At 59.1% G+C, this 13,749-nt stretch overlaps 1 protein-coding gene across 1 annotated transcript; it reads right to left on the bottom strand.

The window, feature by feature from the left end:
• Positions 1-9,006: 9,006 nt before the first annotated feature.
• On the bottom strand, positions 9,007-13,483 carry SPR (sepiapterin reductase). The gene is made up of 3 exons (XM_054633867.2): positions 13,089-13,483; positions 12,030-12,320; positions 9,007-11,157 (listed from the first exon to the last, which is right to left on the bottom strand). The coding sequence occupies exons 1-3, from the start codon at positions 13,456-13,458 to the stop codon at positions 10,967-10,969; spliced, it is 852 nt and encodes a 283-aa protein (XP_054489842.2). The 5' UTR covers positions 13,459-13,483; the 3' UTR covers positions 9,007-10,966.
• Positions 13,484-13,749: the final 266 nt, after the last annotated feature.

Raw genomic sequence — 13,749 nt, 5'->3', positions numbered from 1 at the left:
CCGCAGGAAATATTCGGTGGCGTTTGCAGCTTTTTTAGGGGTTGTGGCTGTGAATAAAGGGAGTGGGGAGAGCAGTCTGGCATGGATTTGGGGGTGAGGGATGGAGCAGGAGATGGGGCACGGCCGGCGCTGTGCCCGCTCTGCCCTCGGCCGCCCCATCCCCTCTTTTGTCCCAAAGCCGCGGCTTTTCAGCGCGGCCGCCCCTTTGTTGGAGCCTTTGAGAGTTGGGGGAATGTTCCCAAACGAAGAAGCGGCAATGACGGCTCCCAGAGCTGCTCTTCCTCCTCATCTTCCTCCTCCTCGGGGCTGCGGCCCCACGGACCCCCCGGTCCCTCCCCGTGCTGCTGCCGAGCCGGCTCCATCCCACCTGCCCAGGTGTCCCCTCCGGCGCTGGTGACACCGCTGGGGGTGGCAGGAGGAGCGCAGGGCTCCGGGGGATGCTGAGGGGTGACAGGGAGGCTGGACCCTCACTCCGAACGGGCTCAGGGATGTGCAAAACTCAAGTTTTAAGCTCCAAAAATCAGAACCAAGCGCTCCGGCCGCAGTTTGGGCTGTTTGTGCTGGAAGTCACCGAGCTGCGGCTCCACCGCCTCGTGTCCCCGAGCAGCTGCAGGCCGGGGATGTCCCTGCACGTCCCAAACCATCCCTTTTGAAGCCCGCATCACATTCCGGGGCTGCCGGGCAGCGCCCCCCATCCCCGCCGGGGGTGTTCGGGGCGGGCGGCGGGGGCAGCCCGGGCACCGCCCCCGGGAGCGGCGGGGCTCTGCCGCCGTGCCGGGAGCTCGGGGCTCTGCTCTTGTTTTCTCAGATTCGGCTGTGTTTACTCCCAACACGAGTGACCGCCGTGGCCCCATTACGGCGGCACTGACAGCTCGGCTGACAAGTGCGCTCGCGGCAGGAATGTGAATGCGGCTCCCGGCCCCGCTCCGCTCCGAACCGCGGCACGGCCCCGAGCGGGGACCGGCGAGCGGCACGGGCAGAGAGGGACACGGGGAGGGACACGGGGAGCGAGCCCCGGGCAGCGGCACGGGCGGAGGGTACCGGGGAGGGACACGGGGAGGGACACGGGGAGGGACACGGGCTGTGAGCCCCGGGGAGGGACACGGAGAGGGACAGGGGGAGCGAGCCCTCGGGAGCCACAGGGGGAGCGGGTACCGCGGAGGGACACGGGCTGCGGGTACCGGGGAGCGACCCAGGCTGCAAGCCCGGGGAGGGACACGGAGAGGGACAGCGGGAGGGACACGGGCCGCAGGTACCGAGGAGCGACACAGGCTGCGAGCCCCGGGGAGGGACACGGCCCGCCCGAGCGGCCCCGGAGAGCGGCACGGGGAGCGGGTACCGGGGAGGGACACGGGAAGGGACACGGCCTGCCCGAGCGGCCCCGGGGAGCCACACGGGGAGCGGGGACAAGGGGAAAGACACGGGGAGGGACACGGGCTGCGGGTACTGGGGATGGACACGGAGAGGGACACGGGGAGGGACACGGGGAACCAGTCCCGGGGAGGCACACGGGGAGCGAGTACCGGGCAGGGCCTGCCCGAGCGGCCCTGGGGAGCCACAGGGGAGGGACACGGGCCGCAGGGACCGAGGAGTGGCACAGGCTGCGAGTCCCGGGGAGGGACACGGGGAGGGACACGGGGAGAGAGCTCCGGGGAGGACTGCAGGGACCGGGGAAGGGCACGGCCCGCCCGAACGGCCCCGGGCAGCCACACGGGGAGGGACACGGGGAGCAACACCGGGAGGAGCACAGGCTGCGAGCCCCGGGGAGGGACACAGAGAGGGCCACGGGCTGCAGGTACCGGGGAGAGACGCGGGGAGAGAGCCCCGGGGAGAGACACGGGCTGTGAGCCCCGGGGCATCCCGGTCGGGGTGGGAGCAGCGCAGGGGGATCACCCTTCCTGCCTCAACTTGGAGCTGGAGTCTTCCAAAAGCATGGGAAGGACAGGGATTCACTGGGATCATCAGCACAGGAGGGATGGGCATGGTTTTCTCTCCCTTTCTGTCTGAACTCAGAACTGGGATCTTCCTGAGCCTGCCAGGATCGGGATCCCAGCAGGATGGGAATGCCAGGAATTCATCCCGTGGGATTGTCCCGTGTACAGCACAGATGAGAGCTTGGTCCCTTTTTCTGTCTGAACCCAGAGCTGAGGATCTTTCAGGGCTTCCTGGCATCCCTAAGTCCCTGGAAGGACAGGGATTCACTGGGCTCATCCCGTGTTTGGGAAAGGGCTGAGCCACCAGCACAGGAGGGATGGACAGGATTTTCTCACCCTTTATGCCTGAACTCAGAGCTGGGATCTTCCTGAGCCTGCCAGGATCGGGATCCCAGCAGGATGGGAATGCCAGGGATTCTCTGGGAGCATCCCGTGCTCAGGAAGGTTTTGAGGGCAAGTGGAGGATGAGGAGTGCAGGTGTGCTGGATGTGCCTGGCTCACCTGGTGTTGGATTCAGGTTTTTATTTATTTAGAGATGGGGAAATTGAGAAGTGTTTTAAAAACTGCTGCCCAGGGCAGGGAGTTGGGGCTGGATGAGCTTTAAGGTCCATTCCAACCAAACCCTTCTGGGATTCCAGGATTCTGGGAAGGAGGCTTGAAATGCACTAGGCTGAGCAAGACAGAGTCTGGCTTTGGGTGGTCTACAGAAAAACCAAGGGAAAACCAATTTCTGCAGCTTTTCCCACTGGCATGGGGGTGGCTGTTGGTCTGCAGGGCCCACTCCAACCCCTGCTGGGATTGGTAGGTCCAGACCAGCTCCAGGCGCGACGCCAAAGTCAGGATCCAGCCCTAAGCCCAGTTTGGATCCATCCCTAGGCCCAGCCTGGATCCAGCCCTAGGCCCAGTTTGGATCCATCCCTAGACCCAGTTTGGATCCATCCCTAGGCCCAGCCTGGATCCAGCCCTAGGCCCAGTTTGGATCCAGCCCTAAGCCCAGTTTGGATCCATCCCTAGACCCAGTTTGGATCCAGTCCTAGGCCCAGCCTGGATCCAGCCCTAGGCCCAGTTTGGATCCAGTCCTAGGCCCAGTTTGGATCCATCCCTAGACCCAGTTTGGATCCAGCCCTAGGCCCAGTTTAGATCCAGCCCTAGGCCCAGCTTGGATCCAGCCCTAATCCCATGTTAGATCCATCCCTAGGCCCAGCTTGGATCCATCCCTAGGCCCAGCTTGGATCCATCCCTAGGCCCAGCTCAGCTCCAGCCCAGCTCAGCTGCTGTGCCTGCACAGCTCAAGGTGGTTTAATTAATCACAGATCGTTTCTGTACTGCCTCCTCATTAACCTCCACAGCAAACAAATTAATTACTCATTAAGGCAGGGAAGCTCTCTGGGCCAGGACAGCTCAGCCCCGAGCTCTGCTCTGCTCTGCTCAGCCCTGGGTTAATCTGTGAGCTCCTCACTGGCCTCGTTACCCATTAATGGGGCCCTGACCCATCAAAGCCTTTGGGATGGGGGGACCTCAAGGATCACCTTGTTCCATGGGCAGGGACACCTCCCACTGTCCCAGGTGGAGGAAGGATTCCAAATTCCACACAGGAATCCTGGAATAGCCCAATGGGAAGAATTCCATGTTCCAAATAGGAATCCTGGAATGCCCTGATGGGAAGAATTCCATATTCCTCACCAGAATCCTAGAATATCCCAGTGGGAAGAATTCCACATTCTAAATATGAATCCTAGAATGTCGTGATCAGAAGAATTCCATATTCCAAATATTAATCCTGGAATGCCCAATGGGAAGGAACCCAGAGGATCTGGGATGCAGCTCCTGGCCCTGCAGGGAAAATCCCTCCCCAGCATCCCTGGAGCCCCAGCAGCCTCAGGAATGGGATCATTCCCTGGATTCCTGGGAGCCCAGCACGGAGCTGCTCCTGTGCCATGGACCAGGAGAGTCATTGCAGGGAATGATCACAGCCAGGGAACACCAGGAGATGCTGGAAACCCAGAAACCCCCTGGAGAGAGGCAGTGGGGAGAGAAGGACCTGAGAGAATCCATGGAATGGGTTGGGAAGGACCCTAAATCCCATTCCCATTCCATCCCCATCCATGGGCACGGGGATGATTCCATGATCCCAGGTGGATCCAAGCCCCAGTGTCCAACCTGGCCTTGGGCACTGCCAGGGATCCAGGGGCAGCCCCAGCTGCTCTGGGAATTCCAGCCCAGGCAGGAATTCCTTGCCAAGATCCCAGGCCAATCTCCCCTTTCCCAGTGGGAGCCATTCCCTGGCTCCTGTCCCTGCAGGCCTTGTCCCCAGCCCCTCTGCAGCTCTCCTGGAGCCCCTGCAGGCCCTGCCAGGGGCTCTGAGCTCTGCCTGGAGCCTTCCCTTCTCCAGGGCAACATTCCCAGCTCTGCCAGCCTGGCTCCAGAGCAGAGGGGCTCCAGCCCTGCAGCAGCTCCGGGGCCTCCTCTGGGCTCTCTCCAGCAGCTCCACGTCCTCCTGCTGTTGGCCCCAGGGCTGGGGCAGCTCTGCAGGTGGGCTCTCACCTCAGGGAGGGGCACAGGGACACAATTCCCACCTTGCCTTGGGCAGCAGCCAGGGCTGGGGCAGCTCTGCAGGTGTGGCCTCACCTGAGGACAGAACCCCCTGTGCTGGAGCTGCTTCTGAGGCCACCAAAACCAGGGGACAGCGAGGAGGGGACATGGCTGGACATGGCTCCCAGGGCTGAGAATGAGGACGGACAGAGGGACAGGAGGGGGACAGGCAGTGGCTCCAGCCCCCAGGAGGAGCCTCTGTGAGGACCCAGCTCAGCAGGAAGGGGTTTGTTGTTCCATCACTCAGGTTCACTCCTGCCCATCCCTGCACAGCTCCAGGACATCCCAAACAACTCCAGGACATCCCAAACAGCTCCAGGACATCCCAAACAGCTCCAGGACGTCCCAGCACAGCTCCAGGATGTCCCAAACAACTCCAGGACATCCCAAACAGCTCCTGAACATCCCTGCACAGCTCCAGGACGTCCCAAACAACTCCAGGACATCCCAAACAGCTCCTGGACATCCCAAACAGCTCCTGGACATCCCAAACAGCTCCTGGACGTCCCAAACAGCTCCAGGACGTCCCAAACAACTCCAGGACGTCCCAAACAGCTCCAGGACGTCCCAAACAACTCCAGGACATCCCAAACAGCTCCAGGATGTCCCAAACAACTCCAGGACATCCCAAACAGCTCCAGGACATCCCTGCACAGCTCCAGGACATCCCAAACAGCTCCTGGCTTGTGCCTTTGGATGCAGGACGTGTCTCCAGGGCCATCCCCGGGGCTGTGCAGGGTGGGGGTCCCTGTGTGGGCACCACCAGCCCTTTCCCCCTGTCACCCTGGTTTTTTAAGATTTCCTAAGCCTTCTGATGGATGACATTCTTGTAGTGAACTTTCTCACCCACTTTCTGTAAATAACTCATTGGTTTGCATTCTTTTATGGAGGAGGAGAAATCTGATGGACTGTTGCTTTGTCCAGTGTCATTGGAGAGGTGGCACTGTCACCCTGCAATCCCCTGCCACTTTTGGAAATCTATAAATGCTGGAATCAGAAAAGAAACTTTTCTTTTTCCACCTTGGTGTAGGCACTCGTGTTGTTTAGTGTCATCCCCCTGGCAGGGGAGCAGCTCCTGGGTCCCACAGTGCCATCCTGGGTCCCACAGTGCCATCCTGGGTCCTTTAATGTCACTCCCCTAGCAGGGGAGCAGCTCCTGGGTCCTTCAGTGCCATCCTGGGTCCTTTAGTGCCATCCTGGGTCCCACAGTGCCATCCTGGGTCCCACAGCTCCATCCTGGGCCCTTCAGTGCCATCCTGTGTCCTTTAGTGCCATCCTGGGCCCTTCAGTGCCATCCTGTGTCCTTTAGTGCCATCCTGGGTCCTTCAGTGCCATCCTGGGTCCCACAGTTCCATCCCCTGGCAGGGCAGCAGCTCCTGCACCTTTGGCCCCGGGCACCAAGGGGCTGGAAAAGCCAAGCTCAGCATTTCTGGGCTCAGGGAAAGGGAGGAGGACTCTCAGGAGGGGCACAGGAGCTCCTGCTTTGGGAGGGCTCAGGGCTGAGCTGGGTTTCATTCTGCTCTCCTGCCCCAAACTGCTCCTGTAGCATTTTTTAGGGATTTCAGCCCAGGAGGCACCTGCACAGCTCCTGCTGCACTGCCCAGGGGGAAGGAAAAGGGGAGGAAAGAGGGAAAAGGGATAAAATGCCCTGCACAGGGTTTTGCTGCTGCAGGCAGAGTGGGAAGCTGTGGAATTTGGGGGGAAATCAGAACTGCCTGAGGGACACCCCAGGGCTGGAGGGTTTTTGGGCTTGAAAGCTGCACTCAGTTCCCAGCAGGAATTCTCTCTCTACAAGGCCTTTAAGGATAAACTGTCCAGGTAAGAAACGACACCTGAATTATTTTTACTTTTAACCCCATGGCCTGCAATGGAGACTTTTTTATCCAATGACACAAAATCACCCAAACCCATGGGGGAGAAGGAGAAGGAGAAGGAGAAGGAGGGAGAAGGAGAAGGAGAAGGAGAAGGGGAAGGGGAAGGAGGGAGAAGGAGAAGGAGAAGGAGAAGGAGAAGGGGAAGGAGGAGATGTAGGAGAGCTGATTTTGGGCTCACTCCCTGCAGGGTTCAGCCCTAGCCCAGGACACAGCGCTGCCCAAATCCCGTGGCTCCCCAGGGGACACACGGATCCATTGGGACACACCTGCCCAGGTGAGCTGCGGGAATTAGGGGAGCTCTGGGGAGCTCCAAACTCCTTTATTTTTTACACCCTTTTGTATTTCCCCTCCTCGAGCCTCTGGCAAAGCCCCCGGCGGCGGGACGCGGGTCCCTAATTCCAAAATGATCCCAAAAGATGGGTGTGGAGGCAGGAGGAGGCTGGGACCCCGCTCCATGCCCTCCTCACACCCCGCTGCTTTCCCAGAGGCGTTCCCAGCCAGCCGGGCTCTGTTCCCCGGTCTCGGGACGCCCTCAGCTGGTGACGGAAAATGCCGGGAAAGGGAAATAAAAGTTATTGGGGCATTTTGTCCTCTCATCCCGCAGCACCGCCGGGACACGGGCTGCTTCCCCGGGAAAGGGAACGCTGGGACTCAGAGACTCAGAGAACCCTGGCACCCTGAATGGTCCTTGTACCCAGGGGACAATGGCACCCAGGGGATTTTGGTACCCGGGGGATGCTGGTACCCCGGGGATGTTGGTACCTGGTGGATGGTGGTACCCAGGTGTGGAATCTCCCTTTCTTCTTGCCAAGGTCGGGATTAAATGCTTGAGATGGCATTTCTTGTTCTTACTCAGATGTTTATCAGTTCTTATCTCTGTCCCAGTCTCACAGACCCTGAGTTCTGCAGCATTTCACTCCAACACACTAAAACGGAGCCCTGTCTCTCTCTACAAGGCTTTTTAAGGATAAACTGTCCAATTAAGAAATGACACCTGAATTATTTCCACTTTTAACCCAATACCCAATGACCTGGGCCCTGCAGGGGGGGGACTTTTTATCCAATGACACAAAATCTCCCAAACCCATGGAGGAGAAGGAGAAGGAGAAGGAGAAGGAGAAGGAGAAGGAGAAGGAGAAGGAGAAGGAGAAGGAGAAGGAGAAGGAGAAGGAGAAGGAGAAGGAGAAGGAGAAGGAGAAGGAGGAGCAGCCTCCACCCCAAACCCTCCATCTTGCTCTGTATATATCACTACATTCTAAAGCCTTAAACTCTGAGTTTCTCCCCCTGTGATCTCACACACTTCTATTCAAACCCCACACCCACAATCCCAGTTCCACCATTCCGTTCTGGAAGCTTCTCCAGGGCCTCAGGTCAGTGCAGTGTTCTCTGGGGGTCAGTGCCTGGCAGCACAGAAAGCCTGGAATTCTCAGTGCCCAGGGCTCCAACACCCAGGGGATGCTGACACCCCGGAATGGTGACACCAGGGGCTGCTGGTACCTGTGAATGGTCCCTGGAAATGACCCAGGGCCAGCACAGGGGACATGGACCTGTCCCAGCAGGGTCAGAGGAGACCCTGGAGCTGCTCTGGAGCCAGGCTGGGAGAGCTGGGAATGTTCCCCTGGAGAAGGGAAAATCCCAGGGAATCCTCAGAGTGCCTGCAGGGGCTCCAGGAGAGCTGCAGAGGGGCTGGGGACAAGGGACAGAGGGACAGGAGCCAGGGAATGGCTCCCACTGGGAAAGGGGAGATTGGGCTGGGATCTTGGCAAGGAATTCCTGCCTGGGCTGGAATTCCCAGAGCAGCTGGGGCTGCCCCTGGATCCCTGGCAGTGCCCAAGGCCAGGTTGGATCCACCTGGGACAGTGGGAGCTGTCCCTGCCCATGGATGGGGTGGGATGGGATGGGATTTAAGGTCCCTTCCCACCCAAACCATCCCAGGGTTCTGCATCCCCTCTGCTCTGGAGCCAGGCTGGCAGAGCTGGGAATGTTCCCCTGGAGAAGGGAAGGCTCCAGGCAGAGCTCAGAGCCCCTGGCAGGGCCTGCAGGGGCTCCAGGAGAGCTGCAGAGGGGCTGGGGACAAGGGACAGAGGGACAGGAGCCAGGGAATGCCCAGGGGACAGGAAAATTGGGATCTTGGGAAGCTCTGAGGTTCTTTTATGCAGAGAGCCAGATCCCAAAATATTCCTGCCCAAGAGGGGATGGGAAAAGCCCCAGGGATGCAGGTGAGGAGGGGGGGGACATTTCAGCAGCAGCCAGCCCAGGGAGGCTTCCCAGCCCCATAAACCCCAGCAGGAATCAAATCCCAACATTCCCAGTGCCAGGGCTGGGAGCTCAGAGGGATTTTTGCTAATGAAAATCCCAGGCAGGGAGGAAAGCTGAAAGCAGGCAGCAGGGCTGGCTGGGGAGGAGGGATTTAGGAGCTTGGCAGGATTAAATGAACACAGAATTAATGAAAGGGCTCAGAGAGGGGAGGCCAGGACTCCAGGAGGGAATTCTGGTGCCTTGCTGGGTGAAGCCAGTGCTTAACCCAGGATGCTCCTCCCTCCCTGGCAGGAATTCACCCACCCCCAGACACAGCAGAAACCCCGGAGCAGACAGGCCTCAGGATCTGAATGATTTTAGAATTTTAATGACTGGAGAGCCAGGGGGGCAAAAGCTGAGCTGCAGGGCTGGGGTGGAGGGGGCACAGAGGGGCATTTCCAGGTCACATTTCAGGGCTTCAAAACAACTTTTCTGCATCAGCTTTGCAGAGGAAAAGTCTCTGTGTGTGTCTGTGCCTGCTGGATGATGGGAAAAGGACCAAAAAAACCCCACAAATAGTTAAAAGGAAGGGGCTGAAGCCCCAAAGCAAGGCTTGGACCCCAAACCTGCAAGGGCAGCAGGGCAGGAGCTCAGGGCTGTGCCTTTGCTGTGTGCTTTGCTCAGTTTCTGTGAGCTGGTGGCCCCAGCCCGGCTCCCGAAATCCCCAATTCCTGCAAGGCTGCTCCCTCTCCTGGTGCTCACTGGGGTTGGTGGGAGAGCACGGGAGAGGCTTTGCTGCTCTTTGAGCAGAGCCTGCCCAGCCCCGGGGAGCAGGGACAGAGCCGGGGCTCCAGGGATTGTCACTGATATTCCTGGGAAATCCCTTGGCCAGCATTGCCCTCCTGAGAGGCCTCAGAAATAAAAATATAACCAAGAATTCTCTGATTGCTTGCAATGTGCTCTGGAGGCTGCTCACCCACTGGTGCATCCTTGATTGGTTTCATGTGGATTGTTCTTAATTAATGAGCAATCCCAGTCCAGCTGTGTGGGACTCTGGTCAGCCACGAGATTTTATTATTTCTTATATTGTTTATATGATTCCTTTCTACCTTTCTGATGTCTCCTTTCTCTTTTCTTTGGTATCACTTTAATATATAATTTTCTTATAACATAATATCATATCATATCAGCTTTCTGAAACATGGAATCAAGATTCCCATCTCTTCCCTCATTCTGTGGATCCTCAAACACCACACAGGGGACATCCCCAGCCCAGGAACAGCTCCTTGGGACAAAGGGGACACACATGGGGACACAGCTCCTGCTGGGGCCCCAGGGATTGTCACTGATATTTTCTGGAAAATCCCTTTGCCAGGATTGCCCTCCTGAGAGGCCTCAGAAATAAATATAACCAAGAATTCTCTGATTGCTTGCAATGTGCTCTGGAGGCTGCTCACCTACTGGTGCATCCTTGGTTGGTTTCATGTGAGTTGTTCTTAATTAATGAGCAATCCCAGTCCAGCTGTGTGGGACTCTGGTCAGCCACAAGATTTTATTATTTCTTATATTGTTTATGATTTATATTATTCCTTTCTACCTTTCTGATGTCTCCTTTCTCTTTTCTTTAGTATAGCTTTAGTATATAATTTTAATATAATTTTCATATAATATCATATCATATCAGCTTTCTGAAACATGGAATCAAGATTCCCATCTCTTCCCTCATCCTGTGGATCCTCAAACACCACACAGGGGACATCCCCAGCCCAGGAACGGCTCCTTGGGGACACAGATCCTGCTGGGGCCTCTGTGGGGCTGGCACAGCCCTTGTGGTGCCTTTGGCTCCCACAGACTCCTGAGTTTGAGCCTTCCAGGGGCAATTCCATCAGGACAAATCCCAAATCCCTGGGAATGAGGGACTGCAGCCCTGCCAGTGAGGGCTCAGCAGCAGGAGATGCTGCCCAGCCCCACAAGGGCACCACAAGGCACACAGAGACCAAAAAGGGCACCAAAGGGCACACAGAGACAAAAAGGGCACTAAAAGGCCCACAGAGACAAAAAAGGGCACCAAAGGGCACACAGAGACCAAAAAGGGCACCAAAGGGCACACAGAGACCAAAAAGGGCACCAAAAGGCACACAGAGACCAAAAAGGGCACAAAAGGGCACACAGAGACCAAAAAGGCACCACAAGGCACACAGAGACCAAAAAGGGCACACAGAGATGTCCTTAAAGTCTCCCAGATCCCAGGATTTGAACAAGGTCCCACTGGAGGCACCGGGGAAAGGCTCAGCTGGAAGCAGAGCAGGGAGGCAAAGGCGGAGGGGCTCAGATGTCAAAGAAATCCACGTGTGCTCCAGAGGGAAAGGAATCCTCCTGCAGGAGCTGGAGCAGCTTCTGGGCTGACACAGAGCTCGGGATGAGCTGCCCCTGCTCCTGCAGCCTCTGGAAGTGCTGCCGCAGCCCAGGGTCCCCAGTCTTGCTCCGGGCCAGGAGCTGCATGTCCGTGTCCAGAGGCCCTGGGGAAAGGAAAAATCACCCAAAAATCACTTCAGGAGAGAGGAAAATCCAGGGCTTGTGTTCCCCTCTGGAGCCAGGCTGGGAGAGCTGGGAATGTTCCCCTGGAGAAGGGAAAAATCCTCAGAGTGCCTGGAGGGGCTCCAGGAGAGCTGCAGAGGGGCTGGGGACAAGGCCTGCAGGGACAGGAGCCAGGGAATGGCTCCCACTGGGAAAGGGGAGATTGGGCTGGGATCTTGGCAAGGAATTCCTGCCTGGGCTGGAATTCCCAGAGCAGCTGGGGCTGCCCCTGGATCCCTGGCAGTGCCCAAGGCCAGGATGGACACTGGGATAGTGAGAGGTGTCCCTGCGCATGGATGGGCAAAAAGGGATGGGATAATGGGATAATGGGATGGGATAGGATGATGGGGTGGGATGGGATGGGATGGGATGGGATGATGGGATGGGATAATGGGATGGGATAACAGGATGGGATGGGATAATGGGGTGGGATGGGATAATGGGGTGGGATGATGAGATGGGATAATGGGATGGGATGGGATGATGAGATGGGATAATGGGATGGGATGGGATGATGGGATGCCATGGGATGGGATGGGATGGGATGATGAGATGGGATGGGATGATGGGATGGGATAATGGGATGGGTTTTCAAGTCTCTTCCCCCCAACCCAGGCTGGAATTCCACGATCCTGATGGAAAAGCCAGCTGGGAGATGGCCTTGGAGTGCAGCTGCTGCATCCAGCACAGGGAATTGGCCTCCCAGCTGTGCTGCTGGGGGCTGGAGGGGCAGGAGCAGGGCTGGCCTGCAGGAATGCCCATCCCAAAGGCAGGAGGAGGAGGTGGACAAGCAGCAGGGAGCTGCTCTCCTCACCTGGGGCATAGTTGAGCACACGGACTCCGGGCTCCTCCAGGGCCAGCACACGGAACATCATGTCCCTGGCAGCCTTCCCAGAGCAGTACAGGGCCCAGCTGGGGAAGGGCTCCAGGGCACACAGGGATGAGATGTTCACCACGGTCCTGCTGCAGCCTGGCCGTGCCCCAAAGGCCCTCAGGGCCGTGGAGGTCAGGCAGAGGGCAGAGCTGATGTTGAAGGAGAAGTAGGAGTTGATCTCCTCCAGGTCGGTGAGGTCCAGGAAGGATTTGGAGATGTCTCCCAAGGAGCCTGGGAATAGCAAATGTGGAATGGTTTGGGGTGGGGGGGATCTTAGAGAATGTCCTGTCACCACCCTGCCATGGCAGGGACACCTCCCACTGTCTCAGGGTGCTGCCAGTGTCCAGCCTGGCCCGGGACACCTCCAGAAAGACGGAAAATGAGTTCTTGCAGATGGGATCGACCCCACAGCAGATCCCTTTGGCTGCCAGGTTCCATACCCAGCACTTCCAGCCCAGCCCATTTCGGGTCACAGTGACCCAGCAGTGACAGGGGACAGGGACCTGTCCTGCCACCCCTGTGCCAATGCAAACAGCTCCCAGCCTGGAGCACAACGTCCCCAAGGGCCACCATGGGCCCTGTGCCAGTGCAGCCCCAGATCCTGCAACCCCTATGGAGCCCAGGGCTGATTTAAAGCCCCTATGGATAAAAAGGGCACTGAAGGCATTAAAGGCACGAGGAAGGACCCACAAGGTGGGGCTGGAAATTTGTCTGAAAGTTTGGATTCAGGGAGCAGGGGGATGAGAAGGTGCAGGAGGGCAACTGGCACAGCAAAACCTTGGGAGCAGCAAAGCGCTGCCAGGAACCCCCCCAGTTAATTCCTTTAATAAACCCCCACCGGGACAGGGGGGAAATCCCAGAGCTCCTTTTCTCTTTCGGGTTATTTGCCGGCACCCCAAGCCAGGAACCGCGCGGGGCTGCCCCGGCTGCCCCCGGGGGCGGAGGGCAGCGGCTCGGGGAGGGGACAGGGAGGGACAGGCGGGGACAGCCGTGTCGTACCGGCGTTGTTGACCAGCAGCAGGCGGCCGAAGGACTCGTCCCGCAGCAGCTCCCGCAGGGCAGCGCCCGCCCTCCGCAGCCCCTCCTCGGAGCCCAGGTCAGCGGGCACGCACTGCACCCGCAGCCCGCTGCTGCCGGGGCCGCTCCCGGTGGCACTGCCGGTGGCCCCGGCGCGCAGCTCGGTCGCCAGCTCGGCCAGCGCATCCGCGGAGCGCGCCAGCAGCATCAGCACCGAGCCGGGCCCGAGCTGCGGCGCCAGCAGCCGCGCCAGGCTGCGGCCGAAGCCGCGGGAAGCGCCCGTCACCACGCAGGCGGTGGCGGCCCAGCGCCCCGGTCCCGGTCCCTGTCCCGGTCCCGCTGCCCGCTCCATCCCGGAACCCAGCAGAGGGGGCGTGGGAACGCGCCTGCCCACGTGACCCGCCCCATTCATGGCCCCGCCGCTTTGTGAATGGCCGCTCGGAGCGCGCGGGCAGCGCCGCCGCCTCTGATTGGTCGGCCTCAGAGGGCTCGGCCCGCTGCGCGCTCGGGGGGCGTAGCCGGAGCGGGGCGCCCCCTGGCGGACGCTCTGAGGGGGTGCGGCTTCTGTGAGGGAGCGGCGGGGCGGGAACGGGAACGGGACCGGGACCGGGACCGGGAAAGGGAAAGGGAACGGGACCGGGAA

Source organism: Agelaius phoeniceus, chromosome 4 (assembly GCF_051311805.1).
Source record: "Agelaius phoeniceus isolate bAgePho1 chromosome 4, bAgePho1.hap1, whole genome shotgun sequence".
Lineage (NCBI taxonomy): Eukaryota > Metazoa > Chordata > Aves > Passeriformes > Icteridae > Agelaius > Agelaius phoeniceus.
The sequence above is the reverse complement of the archived record's forward strand: the minus strand, read 5'-3'. Positions and strand labels throughout refer to the sequence as shown.